We start from the raw sequence: 19,629 nt of genomic DNA, 5'->3' as shown, positions 1-19,629 counted from the left end.
CTTAAATCTTATTGTATACTTTTCAGTATTCCAGGGTGCCTCCTCTTTCATGGAAATTCATGACGGGAATTATTTGTTTCCTTTTTTAATATGTTTTGAATAATCTTTTGGACAATGGATCTGCTCTCCCACTCACTCTTTCCTGTTATCAACAGTAATTGTGTACCTTAAAAGTACTTCATAATTTACTTTCTGTTAAATCTTTTAATTTTCATTGTTTATTTTTCATAATTCTGGTCACTTTTTTTTTCTATTTTCACAATTTTTTTTTGCATTTTTTAAAATTAGTTATCCATTTTATACATATTAGTGTATATATGTCAATCCCAATCTCCCAATGCATCACATCAGCCCCCACCCACTGCTTCCCCCCTTAGTGTAGGAACTTGTTTCTACATCTGTGTCTCAATTTCTGCCCTACAAACTGGTTCATCTGTACCATTTTTCTAGGTTCCACATATATGCGTTAATATACAATATTTGTTTTTCACTTTCTGACTTACTTCACTCTGTATGACAGTCTCTAGATCCATCCCTGTCTCTACAAATGACCCAGTTTCGTTCCTTTTTATAGCTGAGTAATCTTCCATTGTATATATGTACCACATCTTTATCCATTCGTCTGTCGATGGTCATTTAGGTTGCTTCATGTCCTGGCTATTGTAAACAGTGCTGCAATGAGCATTGGGGTGCATGTGTCTTTTTGAATTATGGTTTTCTCTGGTTATCTGCCCAGTAGTGGGATTGCTGGGTCATATGGTAATTCTATTTTCAGTTTTTAAAGGAACCTCCATACTATTCTCCATAATGGCTGTATCAATTTACATTCCGACCAACAGTGCAAGAGCGTTCTCTTTTCTCCACACCCTCTCCGGCATTTATTGTTTGTAGATTTTTTGATGATGGCCATTCTCACTGGTGTGAGGTGATACCTCATTGTAGTTTTGATTTGCATTTCTCTAATAATTAGTGATGTGGAGCAGCTTTTCATGTGCTTCTTGGCCATCTGTATGTCTTCTTTGGAGAAATGTCTATTTAGGTCTTCTGCCCATTTTTGGATTGGGTTATTATTATTTTTTTTAATATTGAGCTGCATGAGCTGTTTATATATTTTGGAGATTAATCCTTTGTCCATTGATTCATTTGCAAATATTTTTCTCCCATTCTGAGGATTGTCTTTTCATCTTGTTTGTAGTTTCCTTTGCTGTGCAAAAGCTTTTAAGTTTCATTAGGTCCCATTTGTTTATTTTTGTTTTTATTTCCATTACTCTAGGAGGTGGATCAAAAAAGATCTTGCTGTGATTTATGTCAAAGAGTGTTCTTCCTATGTTTTCCTCTAAGAGTTTTATAGTGTCCGGTCTTGCATTTAGGTCTCTAATCCATTTTGAGTTTATTTTTGTGTATGGAGTTAGGGAGTGTTCTAATTTCATTCTTTTACATGTAGCTGTCCAGTTTTCCCAGCACCACTTACTGAAGAGACTGTCTTTTCTCCATTTTATATCCTTGCCTCCTTTGTCGTAGATTGGTTGACGATAGGTGTGTGTGTTTATCTCTGGGCTTTATATCCTGTTCCATTGATTTATATTTCTGTTTTTGTGCCAGTACCGTATTGTCTTGATTACTGGCTTTGTAGTATAGTCTGAAGTCAGGGAGTCTGATTCCTCCAGCTCCATTTTTTTCCCTCAAGACCGCTTTGGCTATTTGGGGTCTTTTGTGTCTCCATACAAATTTTAAGATTTTTTATTCTAGTTCTGTAAAAAATGCCATTGGTAATTGGATAGGGATTGCATTGAATCTGTAGATTGCTTTGGGTAGTATGGTCATTTTCACAATATTGATTCTTCCAATCCAAGAACATGGTATATCTCTCCATCTGTTTGTATCAGCTTTAATTTCTTTCATCAGCATCTTATAGTTTTCTGCATACAGGTCTTTTGTCTCCCTAGGTAGGTTTATTCCTAGGTATTTTATTCTTTTTGTTGCATTGGTAAATGGGAGTGTTCCCTTAATTTCTTTTTCAGATTTTTCATCATTAGTGTATAGGAATGCAAGAGATTTCTGTGCATTAATTTTGTGTCCTGCAACTTTACCAGATTCATTGACTAGCTCTAGTAGTTTTCTGGTGGCATCTTTAGGATTCTCTATGTATAGTTTCATGTCATCTGCAAACAGTGACAGTTTTTACTTCTTCTTTTCCAATTTGTATTCCTTTTATTTCTTTTTCTTCTCTAATTGCCGTGGCTAGGACTTCCAAAACTATGTTGAATAATAGTGGTGAGAGTGGATATCTTTGTCTTGTTCCTGATCTTAGAGGAAATGCTTTCAGTTTTTCACCACTGAGAATGACGTTTGCTCTGGGTTTGTCGTATATGGCCTTTATTATGTTGAGGTAGGTTCCCTCTATGCCCACTTTCTGGAGAGTTTTTATCATAAATGGGTGTTGAATTTTGTCAAAACCTTTTTCTGCATCTATTGCGATGATCACATCGTTTTTATTCTTCAGTTTCTTAATATGGTGTATCACATTGATTGATTTGCATATATTGAAGAATTCTTGCATCCCTGGGATAAATCCCGCTTCATCATGGTGTATGAGCCTTTTAATGTGTTGTTGGATTATTTTTGCTAGAACTTTGTTGAGGATTTTCGCATCTATATTCATGAGTGATATTGGTCTGTAATTTTCTTTTTTTGTAGTATCTTTGTCTGGTTTTGGTATCAGGGTGATGGTGGCCTCATAGAATGAGTTTGGGAGTGTTCCTTCCTCTGCAATTGTTTGGAAGAGTTTGAGAAGGATGGGTGTTAGCTCTTCTCTAAATGTTTGATAGAATTCACCTGTGAAGCCATCTGGTCCTGGACTTTTGTTTGTTGAAAGACTTTTAATTACGGTTTCAATTTCATTACTTGTGATTGGTCTTTTCATATTTTCTGTTTCTTCCTGATTCAGTGTTGGAAGGTTATACCTTTCTAAGAATTTGTCCATTTCTTCCAGGTTGTCCATTTTATTGGCATAGGGTTGCTTGTAGTAGTCTCTTAGGATGCTTTGTATTTCTGCTGTGTCTGTTGTAACTTCTCCTTTTTCATTTCTAATTTTATTGACTTGAGTCCTCTCCCTCTTTTTCTGGATGAGTCTGGCTAATGGTTTATCAATTTTGTTTATCTTCTCAAAGAACCAGCTTTTAGTTTCATTGATCTTTGCTATTGTTTTCTTTGTTTCTATTTCATTTATTTCTGCTCTGATCTTTATGATTTCTTTCCTTCTACTAACTTTGGGTTTTGTTTGTTCTTCTTTCTCTAGTTCCTTTAGGTATAAGGTTAGATTGTTTACTTGAGATCTTTCTTGTTTCTTGAGGTAGGATTGTATTGCTATAAACTTCCCTCTTAGAACTGCTTTTGCTGCATCCCATAGGTTTCGGATCATCGTGTTTTCATTATCATTTGTCTCTAGGTATTTTTTGATTCCCTCTTTGATTTCTTCAGTAATCTCTTGGTTATTTAGTAACATATTGTTTAGCCTCCATGTGTTTGTGTTTTTTACATTTTTTTCCCTGTAATTGATTTCTAATCTCATAGCGTTGTGGTCAGAAAAGATGCTTGATATGATTTCAATATTCTTAAATTTACCGAGGCTTGATTTGTGACCCAAGATGTGATCTATCCTGGAGAATGTTCCATGTGCACTTGAGAAGAAAGTGTAATCTGCTATTTTGGATGGAATGTCCTATAAATATCCGTTAAATCTATCTGGTCTATTGTGTCATTTAAAGCTTGTGTTTCCTTATTCATTTTCCGTTTAGATGATCTGTCCATTGGTGTAAGTGAGGTGTTCAAGTCCCCCACTATTATTGTGTTACTGTCAATTTTCTCTTTTATAGCTGTTAGCAGTTGCCTTATGTATTGAGGTGCTCCTGTGTTGGGTGCATATATATTTATAATTGTTATATCTTCTTCTTGGATTGATTCCTTGATCATTACGTAGTGTCCTTCCTTGTCTCTTGTAACATTTGTTATTTTAAAGTCTGTTTTATTTGATATGAGTATTGCTACTCCAGCTTTCTTTTGATTTCCATTTACATGGAATATCTTTTTCCATCCCCTCACTTTCAGTGTGTATGTGTCCCTAGGTCTGAAGTGGGTCTCTTGTATACAACATATATATGGGTCTTGTTTTTGTATCCATTCAGCAAGCCTGTGTCTTTTGGTAGGAGGATTTAATCCATTCACGTTTAAGGCAATTATCGATATGTATGTTCCTATTACCATTTTCTTAATTGTTATGAGTTTGTTTTGTAGGTCCTTTTCTTCTCTTGTGTTTCCCACTTAGAGACGTTCCTTCGACATTTGTTGTAGAGCGGGTTTGGTGGTGCTGAATTCTTTTAGCTTTTGCTTGTCTGTAAAGCTTTTGATTTCTCCATCAAATCTGAATGAGATCCTTGCCTGGTAGAGTAATCTTGGTTGTAGTTTCTTCTCTTTCATCACTTTAAATATGTCATGCCAGTCCCTTCTGGCTTGTAGAGTTTCTGCTGAGAAATCAGCTGTTAACCTTATGGGAGTTCCCTTGTATGTTATTTGTCATTTTTCCCTTGCTGCTTCAATAATTTTTCTTTGTCTTTAATTTTTGCTAATTTGATTACCATGTGTCTTGGCATGTTTCTCCTTGGGTTTTTCCTGTATGGGACTCTCTGTGCTTCCTGGGCTTGGGTGACTGTTTCCTTTCCCATGTTAGGGAAGTTTTCAACTATAATCTCTTCAAATATTTTCTCTGGTCCTTTCTCTCTCTCTTCTCCTTCTGGGACCCCTATATTGCGAATGTTCTTGTGTTTAATGTTGTCCCAGAGGTCTCTTAGGCTGTCATCATTTCTTTTCATTCTTTTTTCTTTATTCTGTTCTGCAGTAGTGAATTGCACCATTCTGTCTTCCAGGTCACTTATCCATTCTTTGGCCTCAGTTATTCTGCTATTGATTCCTTCTAGTGTATTTCTCATTTCAGTTATTGTATTGTTCATCTCTGTTTGTTTGTTCTTTAATTCTTCTAGGTTTTTGTTAAACATTTCTTGCATCTTTTCGATCTTTGCCTCCATTCTTTTTCCGATGTCCTGTATCAGCTTAACTATCATTATTCTGAATTCTTTTTCTTGAAGGTTGCCTATCTCCACTTCATTTAGTTGTTTTTCTGGGGTTTTATCTTTTTCCTTCATCTGGTACATAGCCCTCTGCCTTTTCATCTTGTCTGTCTTTCTGTGAATGTGGTTTTTGTTCCATAGGCTGCAGGATTGTAGTTCTTCTTGCTGCTGCTGTCTGTCCTCTGGTGGATGAGGCTATCTACGAGGCTTGTGGAAGTTTCCTGATGGGAGGGACTGGTGGTGGGTAGAGCTGGGTGTTGCTCTGGTGGGCAGAGCTCAGTAAAACTTTAATCTGCCTGTCTGCTGATGGGTGGGGCTGGGTTCCCTCCCTCTTGGTTGTTTGGCCTGAGGGGATCCAACTCTGGAGCCTACCCTGGCTCTTTGGTGGGGTAATGGCGGGCTCTGGGAGAGCTCACGCCAAAGAGTAATTCCCAGAACTTCTGCTGCCAGTGTCCTTGTCCTCATGGTGAGACACAGCCACCCCCGCCTCTGCAGGAGACCCTCCAACACTAGCAGGTAGGTGTGGCTCAGTCTTCTGTGGGGTCACTGCTCCTTCCCCTGGGTCCTGATGTGCACACTACTTTGTGTATGCCCTCCAAGAGTGGAGTCTCTGTTTCCCCCAGTTCTGTCAAAGTCCTGCAGTTGAATCCCGCTAGCCTTCAAAGTCTGATTCTCTGGGAATTCCTCCTCCCGTTGCCAGACCCCCAGGTTGGGAAGCCTGAAGTGGGGCTCAGAACCTTCACTCCAGTGGGTGGACTTCTGTGGTATAAGTATTCTCCAGTTTGTGAGTCACCCACCCAGCAGTTATGGGATTTGTTTTATTGTGCTTACGCTGCCTCCTACTGTCTCTTTGTGGTTTCTTCTTTGTCTTTGGATGTGGGGTGTCTTTTTTGGTGAGTTCCAGTGTCTTCCTGTTGATGATTGTTCAGCAGTTAGTTGTGATTCCGGTGCTCTTGCAAGAGGGAGTGAGAGCCCGTCCTTGTACTCCACCATCTTGAACCTAAGCCTGGTCACTTTTGCTATATCATATAATTTCAGATTTTTTTTTGCTCATTTATTTATTTACTATTAACTATAGACTTTTTTGGATTTCACCAGTTTTCCCGCTAATGTCCTTTTTCTTTTCCTGTATAGACCTTTTAAAGGTCATGAAAAATTTCATTTACTTTTGAAAAGTTCTATTCTGGTATTTTGTATAATGTCTCTCAATTGCAGTTTGATGTTTTCTCATGCTGTGGACTTTTTCTTTATCCATTCCTCTGTTGATAGACATTAGTGCTGCTTCCACCTTTTGGTTATTGTGAATAATGCTGCAGTGAACATGAGTGTGCAAATATCACTTTGAGATCCTGCTTTTAATTATTTTGGGTAAATACCCTGAAGTGGAGTTGCTGGATCACATGGTAATTCTATTTTTAGTTTTTTGAGGAACCTTCATACTGTTTTCCATAGCAGCTGTACCATTTTACATTCCACCAACAGTGTACCAGAGTTCTAATTTGTCTACATCTTGGCCAACACTTGTTTTCTGTTTTTTTGATAGTGACTGTCTTAATGGGTGTGAGATGATACCTCATTGTGGTTTTGATTTGCATTTTCCTGATGATTGGTGACGTTGAGCATCTTTTCATATATTTCTTGGCTATTTATCTTCTGTGGAGAAATGTCTATTGAGGTCCTTTGCTACTTTTTTTTTTTTTTTTTTTTTTGCGGTACGCGGGCCTCTCACTGCTGTGGCCTCTCCTGTTGCGGAGCACGGGCTCCGGACGCGCAGGCTCAGCGGCCATGGCTCACGGGCCCAGCCGCTCCGCGGCATGCGGGATCTTCCCGGACCGGGGCACGAACCCGTGTCCCCTGCCTCGGCAGGCGGACTCCCAACCACTGCGCCACCAGGGAAGCCCCCTTTGCTACTTTTTAATGTTACTTTTTAAAGTTACTTTTGTGTTGTTAAGTTATAGGAGTTCTTTATACATTCTGGATATTAACTCTTTATCAGACATGTGATTTGTAATTATTTTTTCCCATTCTATAGGTTACCTTTCAGTCTGTTGATTTTTTTTTTTTTTTTTTTTTTTTTTTTGCATTACGCGGGCCTCTCACTGCTGTGGCCTCTCCCGGTGCGGAGCACAGGCTCCAGACGCGCAGCCCCAGCGGCCGTGGCTCACGGGCCCAGCCGCTCCGCGGCATGTGGGATCCTCTCGGACCGGGGCATGAACCCGCATTCCCTGCATCGGCAGGCGGATTCTCAACCACTGCGCCACCAGGGAAGCCCGATTGTTTCTTTTGATGTGCAGTTTTTAAGTTTGATGTAGTCTCATTTTTTTTCTAATTTTGCTTTTGTTGCTTGTCCTTTCGGTGTCATATCTCAGAAATAATTGCCAAATCCAATGTTACAAAGTTTTTCCCCTACATTTCCTTCTTTGACTTTTATAGTTTTAGGCTCTACCTTTAGGTCTGTAATCCATTTTGAGTTAATTTTTGTGTATGGTGTAAGGTAAGGGTCTTCATTCCTTTGCATGTGGCTATCCAGTTTTCTCAGTGTCTTTTATTGAAGAGACTGTCTTTTCCCCATTGTGTGGTCTTGATACCCTTGTCAAAGATTATCTGACTGTATATGGGAGGATTTATTTCTGGGCTCTCTATTCTGTTCCACTGGTATATGGGTCTATCTTTATGTCAGTTCCACACTATTTGGATTACTGTAGTTTTATAATATATTTTGGTATCAGAAATCACGCAATAGACTTTTGGGAAGAACACTGTGGAGGTGAAGTGCCTTTCTCATTGTGTCATATTGAGGGGCTATATGATAGCAACACGATTTGTCACTGGTGATGTTAACCTTGATCATTTGGTTAAGGTGGTGTCTGCCAGATTTCTCCACTGTAAAATTATCCTTTTTCTTTTCGATAGGCTGTCCCTTAGAAGCAAGTCACTAAGTCCAACCCATTCTCAAGGGGAGGGGAATTAAGCTCCACCTCCTGAAGGAATGAGTATCAAAGAATTTGTGGACATTTGTTAAAATCACCACAGTAATTAATTAATTTTATGGGGGAAAGGTATCTTGAGGCTATTTAAATATTCTGTTTCTTAAAGTTTCCCCAGCTAAACTTTATCACTCCTTAGTGGATTTTGCCTGCAGCAGTTATTAGTGTAGTGTTCTAATGGTGATATTCTACTTCTCTTATTCCTTTATGTTTATTATTTGGAATTCTTCTGTATGGAATGTTTTTCTTTTCCCCTACAATTAGTTATTTATTCAATCATTTTTATAGTTCTATTTAGACTCAGTGAAATTTTTTTTATTCTTTGGGTTTTAATCCAATATTGTCAGTATTTATTTTGTTGCTCAAATTGTTCAGATTTGGTCATTGGGAACTCCTTTAAGTTGCGTCTTATGTCCTTTTTACATGCCTCCATCTTATTTTTCCATTCTTTTTGTTTTTTCCCTTTCTTTTTTTTTCCTGTCTCTTTTTTTTTTTTTTCTTTTCAAGCATTTCCTTACTCTCTGACACTGTAAGATATTTCAGGCTAATAGTGTATTTTTCGTGTCCCAGCCTTGTCTCCAGAGAGCCTTGGTTTCTTTTATCAAAGAATGGTATTTAGAAACTAAGATTTGGGCTCTAGATGTGATCCTACTGCTGGGGTGTTACTTCTTTTAAGTCCTCTCACCTGATAGAATTAGGAAAAATATGTGGTTATACTAACCCATGTATACACACATTGGGATTTATTCCTGTCATTTTTTTTTCTGTATCTAGCAGATAGATACTTTTTGACAGTTTAGTTATATCTAAATTCAAAACATTTCGAAAGAACATTCTACTTTTTTCCATGCTTTTGGTTGTGTGTTGTATGAATGGTTAATTCAGAATGCTGGGGGAGTTTGCATTGGTATCCTGACTTCCCTATACATATTATAATTTTGCATAAGGTTTTAGATAAAACATATTCAGTCAGATTTACTTATTACAGTAAAATATATAATTTCAAAAATAAAGTATTTAGGTCTTAAATGGAGGGGGCATACATTAAGTCTAGCCACTCTTTTTTTTAATGATATCATTGCTGAAATAATATTTATGTAAACCTGTTCTTGCATAAGATCCCTACAATTTTGAATCTTATACTTTCAAGCTTCAATAATAACCTTATAAGGGATCTGAATGTGTGTGTGTGTGTGTGTAAAATCCTTATTTCACAAAAAGCCTTATGGGCTTTACCACTCCGATTTAAGTCAAAGCTTTAAAATTCTTTGCTTCTGCAAGGCTTTTCTTTAATAGATTTGAATAGATCAAAATGTCTTAACTTGCCGCTAAAGGCTGTACTAATAATCCTTAGAAAATTTTCTTTTTCCTTCTTCCTTTTTACTTTTTTGTACTTACAAAGCTATTGGAAGGTACTGATTACTTGGACTTTATGAAATTTAAAATCATGTCCAAGATGAGGTGATCTGTGAAAATGGAGATGTCTTCCATGTTTAGTTTGACTGCATGTAAGAATTTTTTTAGCCTAAGAGATAATGGGACTTTCTTTTCTGTATTTTTACTGTCTAATATGTTTTAAGGGATAAACTTTTTCTTTAGTATTAAACATATTTTTGTCCAGGTAGGCAGTCAAAAATACAGTACTTAATAAAACCAATAAATTTGAAAATAACTCCATGAACTCTCTATGGACTTTTTTTTTTTTTTGCGATACACGGGCCCCTCACCGTTGTGGCCTCTCCTGTTTCGGAGCGCAGGCTCCAGACACGCAGGCTCAGCGGCCATGGCTCACGGGCCCAGCCGCTCCGTGGCATGTGGGATCCTCCCAGACTGGGGCACGAACCTGTGTCCCCTGCATCGGCAGGCGGACTCCCAACCACTGCGCCACCAGGGAAGCCCCTGGACTTTTTATATTGCAATTACTTTGACTGTGGTAATAGCAACGAGCAGTTTTTTATCTACAGTATACAAAAATACACCTGCACTTTTTTTCCCCCCAAGAAAGGCACAAATGTCTTGTAAGTGGATTAATTAATATATTTAAATTTTCCTTGAAGTATTTTTATTGTACCATTATTTTGTAATATTTTTGTTGCAGGTATGCAATATTTTAGTTACATTTTATTTATTTTATTTTTTATTTTTATTTGTTGGCTGCACCGCGCAGCTTCTGGGATCTTAGTTCCCTGACCAGGGATTGAATCCGCGCCCTTGGCAGTGAAAGCGTGGAACTGTAACCACTGGACCACCAGGGAATTCCCTTTACTTACATTTTCGGTAAATAAGGACTTGTGGATTGTTCTGGCAACCTAAGTATCACTTTTTATGTTTTATTTTTGTGTAGGGAGGGGAATAAAGTATGGAGCGTATTACTCTCCAGTTCATTTACTTCAGTACACTTTTGTAATTCTCCCTTTTGGGAGCAATATCCTGAGGGGAAAACTGATCATGTTCTTGAGGTCCATCCTCCAAGTCTTCTCCTAATTCTTTGCTGGGTTCCCTGTACTCCAGCATCAGCTTACGTGAGTAAACCTGTTCTTGCATAAGAGAGATCCCTGGATTCTTGGCCGCCTTACTTTGCCTAGAATGGGCAAATGTCCATTTTCCAGATTCTTAGCCCCTTCAAACAGATACTTTCTGTATTCTGCATTTAAATGGCTTTTCTAGTTCTGGGTGAGAGTTCTGGTCTGCTGTTAGCTTTTGCATCTCACCCAGAAGCAGAATTTCCTCCCTCCACCAGTTGACTTGTTAGAGAAATCTGGATGTTTGTCTTACAGAATTTTCCAAAGTCCAAATTTTCTTAATTGCATCTATGTGGTGTCATTTAATATGTTCTCCTGTCCTCTGTATTTTCTGTTAAGTGATAGTAATATCTAAAGGCTTGATCAGGTAAGTTTCAGGTAATTTTTGATCATATAATTTTTTATGTCAGGAATACTTGAAAGATGATGTACACAATTGTTAGGAGGTACTTTCTGGGTGGGGAGACAGTTAATGATCACTGGTGATAATTACCCAATTCATTAGTTCCTTAGTGGTTGCAAAATGGTGGTATTCTAAGTTTTTTATTCTTTTTTCATTTATCAGCTGGAATATGTCTATAAAAGAATCTTTTCTTCATCAACTCTTTGTTACTCTAAAAGTGCAGTTTATATAGGAAAGACACAATGAATGTTTTACTCAACGGTTATCAGAAGAATCAGTCAATCACCTAGCATCATTAAAAGGTAGCCAGAGAGGGTTTTTTTTTTTTCTTTTTTTTGATTTTGTTTTGTTAAGGTTTATTAACAACTCATGGATATGAAGTTATTTGATTTGTTGTAGTTCATTGTAGCTATCCTTAAAGATGCTCAGATTGACCCATCTTTGGCCTGTGGGCCTATTCAGATTGGCTCCAGAGTGCTTTTGATAGGACTCTATGGCCTTCAGTAGATTCCTTGTTTTCCCTTGGGGAAAAATTGTTTGAGCTTCATCTTGTATACTTCTGGTCCCAGACCTGGAACTAGTAATTTCTCCAAGAAGTTCTCGTTATTTTTAATGGACATGGCATTTAAGGATCGTAATTTGAATGTGAGTTATCTGCCTTATTTTATATATTAATTTTTAAAATTGTATTAATCTTCAGTGTCTTTCTTGAAATAGATGGACTATAACTTGATAAATATACAGACTATTTAAAATTAAGTACTATGACATTTATCTTAACAGGATTGAAAAGAAAAACTATATCTATAGGAACTAGTAATTTCCTCTTAATTATCATTCCTAGAGTTCTGGGATTGTTACCAGGCTCTTAGAGGTTACCAGTAGAAATTCTACAACAGTCAGTATTATTCAGTGAGTTGTTAAATGAGTTAAAATACTGGGGCGTACACCAAATCTGGAAAGAGGCCTGGTAGTGCATGCCTTTAAATTCTCAGCTGAGTCTGTTATAGGCAAGCATTTGAAAGCTACTGATTTGACCATTGGTACTCTAAGTAACCAGTAATGATTTAAGTGGCTGTTTTTGGAAACTTTTCTACTTTAATCCTAAATATTTAGTCTGAATGTGATATAAGAACAATATCTTAAAGACCTCTGGGCAGGTTCAAGTTAATATATCGTTGCCAAACCATCCTTCTCACCAGTAGTATTTAGGTAAGCCTCCCTTGTTGCCTTTTGTTCATTACTATCTTATTTTATTTTATTTTATTTTTAGAGGGTGTCTTAGAGATGGCTTTTTAAAAAAATTTTTATTTTTGGCTGCATTGGGTCTTAGTTGTGGCACGCAGGCTCTTTGTTATAGTGTGCGGGCTTCTCTCTAGTTGTGGCGTGTGGGTTTTCTCCTCTCTAGTTGTGGTGCACTGGCTCCGGGGTGTGTGGGCTCTGTAGTTGTGGCGCGCGGGTCCCAGAGCGGGTGGGCTCTGTAGTTTGCCGCTTGCGGTTTCTAGTTGAGGTGTGCGAGCTCAGTAGTTGTGGTGGCGTGCCGTCTTAGTTGCCCCGTGGCATGTGGGATCTTAGTTCCCTGACCAGGGATTGAATCTGCGCCCCCTACATTGTAAGGCGGATTCTTTACCACTGGACCACCAGGGAAGTCCCTGTTCATTAGTCTTTTAAAAGGGTCTCAGAGTTTAAAAAAAAAAAAGGACTGGTTCTCTGATTTAAAGTTCAGTCAGATGAACTAACTGTAGCAAGTATAAACTTCTGATGAATATAGGGTTAGATCTCATCTGGGAGACATTTTTACCTTAAAAAGTGTTTGGAAAAGATAGAATAGTAATACGAGTTAGCATTCTCTGAGTGTGTATCATCTGATAAGAATCAGATAACAGAAAATTAGTAAACAGTTCTTTTATTTTTAATAGCTTTTTCTTGATTAAAGTTATACCTTGGAAAAAATTCACATTTTGCCTTTCACAATCCACCATTCACAGTTCTAGATTACCAGTAATCCTTATGCACTAACAATTAGAAGGGAGTCTGAGCTCCAAACTCCCATTTCCTATTAGACAATTAGCCAATGCTTGTGAAGTAATTGACCTAACTAAATACACATCTCTCTACATTTATGCCAGAGAAGATTATACTAGATATAGGTGAAATGATACTGGTATTCCATGTACTTTAGGAGTAAAATAGATTTTGTGGTGTGTTGTGAGACTAGGTATCATTTATAACAAAGATTCTTTGGGGAGATGCTTTTCATGTTCCAAATAGACTGAGAGAGGAGCATAACTTAACTGTAAATCATGAGCTGCATTGTTGTAAATTTCATTCGTTTCTGTTAGTAAAAATGTATTCCCTGCCCTACCCCCCACTCCGCGTTCCCAGATTGGTTTTATAATCCTTATGGATTTTATTTGAGCATTGAAATTAGAGTGAGATAAATTTTTCTCAGTGTTAGCCTAAGAATTGATTGAAATCGTTTTTATTCATTTTAGGAAATCTACTTTCTTCAATGTATTAACCAATAGTCAAGCTTCCGCAGAAAACTTCCCGTTCTGCACTATTGATCCTAATGAGAGCAGAGTACCTGTGCCAGATGAAAGGTTTGACTTTCTTTGCCAGTACCACAAACCAGCAAGGTAAGAAAACTCTTTATGCCATTGTTCATGTGGTGGCCCTGTATAGACTGAATAAATGTATATAAGTGATATATTTAAAATTATGTAGAAGGGTTGTGTTGTTTTTTTCAAAATTAATGCAGCATTATTGTTTTGGGTGATTTAAAAGTAACCTAGAACCTGGAGAAGGGTGAGGAAGGATACATCCATTGTTAACATTGAAGTTATTTTTTTCTGGGGAGTGTGAAGTAGAGGGAGTAATTAGTCTATACTATGTGATTCCATTCATGTAAAATGATACATGTATGTGTGTATTCATAGGAAAATATATGAACTGAAGATCACAAACTAATTGATGGTTATCTCTGGGGAATGGAATTTTTAGGTCATTTTTTTCTTTATTTCTTGTAGTTCTCTATGTTTGACGTTTTTATAACAGCATGTATTTATTATATCTTTAATTAGAAAAAGTAAGATAATACAGTTTTATGGTAGGAAGTTCAGACAGTATGGAAATGTATAAAGAGAGGAGTAAAAATCACCTATACTTCTACCTTGATATAATAGATATAAATACTTTTGAGGTAGATCCTTCCATACTTTTGATATATGTTTACTTGGGGTATCATTAATATTTTTCTAGATTAAAAAGTACAGATTTAAATAAATAACAATTTCTAATATAATGATAATGTTTAGTGCTATGTTATATGAATGTACACAGTTTATTTACCATTTCCCTATTATTGAGAATTTAGTTTGCTTTTAGTTTTCACTATTTTGAATGTGGTGATAAATCCCACATTTTTGTCTCCAGACCTGAACTCTGTTGAACTCCAGACGCATATCTAACCGCCTGCTTGACACTGACACTTAGATGGCTAAACAGTTGCCTCCGACTTTACATGTCCTAAATGGACTTCTTGATTTTACCCTGCCTGTGTCAAATTTGTTCTTCCTCAAGATGTTTATAATTCAATAAATAGTACTATTATTTCTTCAGTTGCGTAAGTTAAAGCCCAAGATCTATCCTTGATTCTTTTCTTTCCTCACCCCTACATCCAATCTATCAGCAATTCCTATGAGTTCTAACTACAGAATATATACCAAATTTATTTACTTCTCTTACTTTCATCCTCTAGTTTTAGCATCTGTTGATTTTTTTATGAATTAATTATTACTGTGATGATTGTCACATGATGATTTTGTAATTCCACCATTTCTTCTTCATTTATTAGTTGACATTCTGCTGTAAGAAGAGCTTTCTTGTTTTCATTTATTCATTCATATATTTATTCATATCAGTGTTACTCACTTGGTTATAATATGTCACAGTCATTGGATATAGCTCAAATTATATCCCTCAAAATGGCTCCTCAAGCTGACTTCTGAATCCTTTTTAAAAACTTTATTTTTAAATGATTTCAATTTTATATAAAAGCTGAAAAATTATATGTAGAATGTTTGTATGCCTTTCACTCAAATTTCTCTGAACCTTTGAAAATAACTTGCAGACATGATGCCACATTGCACTTTAATTCTTCAGTTTGTATTTGCTAAGTATAGACACTCGCCTACATAACCGCAGTAAACCATCATAATCAGGACATTGACAATGATCTAATATTATCATCTAATTCACAGATTCCATTTAGATTTCTCCAGTTGTCCCCATAATGTGCTTATTTGCTCAATCCTTTTATATGTTGCAAATCTCTTGAACCCACCAGGTTGTTGCCCAGTTTGGACATTCTCCTGGCTTGGGCCCTGCCTATTGCTGGGCTGCTCTCCTGCCCAGATGCCTTCCTTGTCCAGGCCCCAGCTGCTGTTGTGCTGCCTTCTCTGCCCACTCTGACTCTCTCCTCGTGTGAGCCTTTGCCACTGAGGGGCTGTGTGGTCATGTGACATTGCTGAAATTTTCCAGAGACATGAAGAGAACAACAATAATAATAAAGCTCTTAGAGGGACTTCCCTGGTGGTGCAGTGGTTAAGACTCCGAGCTCCCAATGCAGGGGGCCTGGGTTTGCTCCCTGGTCAGGGAACTAGATCCCACATGCATGCCGCAACTAAGAGTTCACATGCCACAATTAAGGAGCCCGCCTACTGCAACTAAGGAGCCCGCCTACCACAACTAAGGGACACACGTGCTGCAACTAAGGAGCAGGCGAGCCGCAACTAAGGAGCCTGTGAGCTGCAGCTAAGGAACCCGCCTGCCACAACTAAGACCCAATGCAACCAAATAAATAAATTTTAAAATGTCATGTTATTTAAAAAAAAATACAATAATAAAGCTCATGGACTACAAATTTATTGAAATTTTAGGCAGTAAGGGAATTAATTTCTCAAAATTTCTCTTGCTTTACTGGTAAACATTGATTAAATGCCTTTATGGAAATACAAAAGTTGAATGGGAACCCATCTTCATTTTTTCCATAACTTAATTTTGTCCTCTTTGTGATCAAGCAAATAAGGAAGAATTGACAGTAATTCATAGTTTGTCTTCTTGCTACCCCAAACTTATCTGTTATATTGCAAGTTTCCAGGTTTTTTGTTTGTTTTTTTGATGGAAGAAAAATCCTCCTCATCATTTTCATTTGTTTGTATTGAAGAAAGACTTCTAAATGTTTTTGGTATTATGTGTTCATTATATCATAGTGATTAAAAAGATTTTTAACCTTATCATTTTAATCTCAAGAAGGTTTCATAAGGTCTAAAAACATAAAGTAGTCTTAAAATCACTGGTACAGTATATAAAAAATCTTTGAATTAGGGCTCAAGTTTTTATTTTTTGAGATATGATATTAATGGTTTAAACCTTTATCCTGGCCTTAAATCAAGAATCAGAATTAAGAAGCTCATTTTCATTAGAAAACAGAATCTCAGAGCTATAGATTGTCCTGTCTGGTTTCCTTATAAAAGGAAACGGAAGCCCAGAAAGGTGAAATGATCTGCTCAAGGTCACACAGATAGTTAATGTCAACCAGGGCTAGAACCCAAGGCTTCTTACTTCAACTTCAGGGCCTTTCCTCTCATATCTATGCTACTGTACTTTATATTTATCATATGGGTGACATGTTTTAGTTGTTAGAAGTTATATTATTTAGATGAGTTTGGTTGCACCTAACACATGGACTTAAAAATTGATTTATTGAGTTAGTAACAGATAGCATGGTATTCTGTGTTGGTTTCAGCACCTCAGTTGTGTCATCAAGGACCTGGCTTCGTTCCCCTCTCCATTTTACTTACTTTATCAGCTTGATCATAAGATCGCCTTCCCCTTTGGTCATCTCAAATGACCGAATCATTTGGAACTCTCAAATCTTGGAACTGTATACTTTCTCATCCATGTTCAGAGTGAAGGAAGAGGGGCATGCTTCTAGAAGCCCTGTCAGAGGACTGATGATCTTCTATTCAAGAATCCTCTTAACCCTCTCTGGCAAATCTCTCCTTAAGCCTTTCTAGGCAAATGGGGCAAAGCAGAGGTCCTAGGATCATTAATTGTGCCTAGGGGATGAGATTAAGCTGCTTAGTATAGGCCCAAGCTACATGCCCCCTTCTAGAGTTAGGTGTAGAGCCAACTTTTTCAAAGCTCCGGGCTACGCTGGCGAGGTATGGCTAGCCAAATGACAGTCAATATAGTCATCAAGAGAAGGGGCAAAGGATGCTGGAGAGGCAACCACAGTAGTCACCAAAAACTTAACCCCATCTTATGTATGTTTTCTGTGGATTTGCTGGTACGAGTTATGAAGTAATTTCTATTTGTATAAAAATTTTTTATAGAACAGTTATTTTAAAAGGACTCATTTTCCATGCAGATAATAGGAAAGCATTTTGTGGAACTTTTATGTTGTATTTTATCATGTAATAAAATTGACATTCTGAAAAATGAATACTCTGAAAATTGACAAAGGATACATAAATGCATATACCATACACCTTTGTCATATGACATTGAAAGTAGCTCTGTTTACTTCTATGCTTTAATCTCCATTTCTACATGGCTGACTGGTTTTCTTGTTTTCTAATTTGTGTTAACTGTTACTTTACTGTGTCTAATTCTGTTGCTGTTGTTAACAACTACGTTATTACTGTGCTGACAATTGGTTTACATCATTACATGCATTTTGGGGCTATAAGACCTGTATGGTGATTAAATGCAAACCCAGATATCCTATATTTGAATAGCAGTTTTGTCACTATTAGCTGAGTGATCCTGTGTGCAATAGATTTCTTAACTCCTCTATGGCTTAATTTCCTCATCTGTAAAGTGGGTTTAATAAATAACACCCATCTTATAGAGTAACTTTGAACTTTGGAATGATAATACATGTAAAGCACTTAGTCCAGTTCCTGGCACAAAGTATCTGTTGAGTACGTTGGCTCATTCTATGATGATTACCTTGACTTGTATCAGTATACTCTTTAAATGTTCTCTGCTTTTGTGTATGTGTGCATGTGCCAGTATAATAAAATTAATGATATGAGTTTTAGTTTTTAGAGTAACAATAAAAACATCTGTTCTGCTTTAAAATGTTTTCCCTTCATTTTCCTAGGTAAGAAAATCCTAATATTTTAAAAGATTATTTCTTGTTTAATTTTTTTTATTCATTTGAGAATCTAATAAACATTGTTCTAGAAAGGAAAGAATTAATTCATGTAATATGTTTGGGAAAGCCATTTGGTTAATAAACATGTTCTTAGTACTCTTTTGTATTAAAATCATCTTTTGTTTTTCAGCAAAATTCCTGCTTTTCTAAATGTAGTGGATATTGCTGGCCTTGTGAAAGGAGCTCACAATGGGCAAGGCCTGGGAAATGCCTTTTTATCTTATATTAGTGCCTGTGATGGAATCTTTCATCTAACACGTAAGTACAGTTGTTTATTTAATCGATCGATTTCATTATCCGTGTTTTCTTTCCATTATTGTGCAAATAAAATAAATAAATAATTAATAAAATAAGATTTGCTTAGCTTCACAAGGTGAATTGTGGATTTGTCTGTTGATTGTGACTTAATGTGATTAAGTATCATCTCCATATGAGAAGGCTTATTCCATAGTAAGTATATGCTGTGTTGCTGTCATTTTCTAATTGAATTTTATCCCATTCTGGATTACACCCATTGAAAAGTGTTTTTTTTTTTTTTTTTTTTTTTTTTTGCGGTATGTGGGCCTCTCACTGTTGTGGCCTCTCCCGTTGCGGAGCACAGGCTCCGGACGCACAGGCCCAGCGGCCATGGCTCACGGGCCCAGCCGCTCCGCGGCATGTGGGATCCTCCCAGACCGGGGCACGAACCCGTTTCCCCTGCACCGGCAGGCGGACTCTCAACCACTGCGCCACCAGGGAAGCCCTGAAAAGTGTTTTTATGCAGAAGTAATTTTGTTGATTGTAAAGGCGTTTTGAAATTTTCTTAACTTGTGGAATTTGTCTGCATTTTTGCTTTTCCATGTGTTGAAAAGGCAGAATTGATAGAGGAGAGGACACCATTATTTCAGAGGAAAGAAAATCATCCAGGTTATTGACTAGAGATGAAAGGATTAAGGAGAGACTATAGATCAGCTAGTCCTTGATGGAGAGAGGGATATAAAGCAAAGAGAGAAAATAAGTAGAACTATATGTTGGTTTGTGTTCTTTTGACTGTAGAAGTGAACCAAGAACAGTAATTCTCGACAAAATAGAAAGTTTTAGGTTAAGGCTCAGGTCAAGACTGTACTTTATGGTAATAATATTAATAATATTATAATGAACAAACGAAAGAAACATAAATTAGAGGTGGGGTCTGGTTCAGTGCTTTTGTCTGTTACTGGCCCTTGACAGATAACTATAAGCAATTGAGAATGAGCATTTAGAAAATTTGAGTAGTTTTTTGGTCATTTGAATTTAATTAAAATATTGTGCTAGTATTTATGTCTGTGTTTTAAAAAATTCATTTGCCTAGTAATTCATTTTTATTGTATTTTACAAAAGCCCATAACAG

General features: G+C 37.0%; 1 protein-coding gene across 3 annotated transcripts in view; it reads left to right on the top strand.

The window, feature by feature from the left end:
• Nucleotides 1-19,629, top strand: part of OLA1 (Obg like ATPase 1) — a gene marked incomplete at its 5' end in the record, with an annotated part of 164,823 nt that overhangs the window by 10,265 nt on the left and 134,929 nt on the right. For all 3 annotated transcript variants that reach the window (XM_079710277.1, XM_079710276.1, XM_079710275.1), the window contains 2 exons: nt 13,531-13,674; nt 18,391-18,518. In XM_079710277.1, coding sequence (XP_079566403.1) covers nt 13,531-13,674; nt 18,391-18,518 — 272 coding nt within the window. The remainder of the gene's footprint in view (nt 1-13,530; nt 13,675-18,390; nt 18,519-19,629) is intronic.

Source organism: Hyperoodon ampullatus (assembly GCF_949752795.1).
Source record: "Hyperoodon ampullatus genome assembly, chromosome: 8".
NCBI lineage: Eukaryota > Metazoa > Chordata > Mammalia > Artiodactyla > Ziphiidae > Hyperoodon > Hyperoodon ampullatus.
The sequence above is the reverse complement of the archived record's forward strand: the minus strand, read 5'-3'. Positions and strand labels throughout refer to the sequence as shown.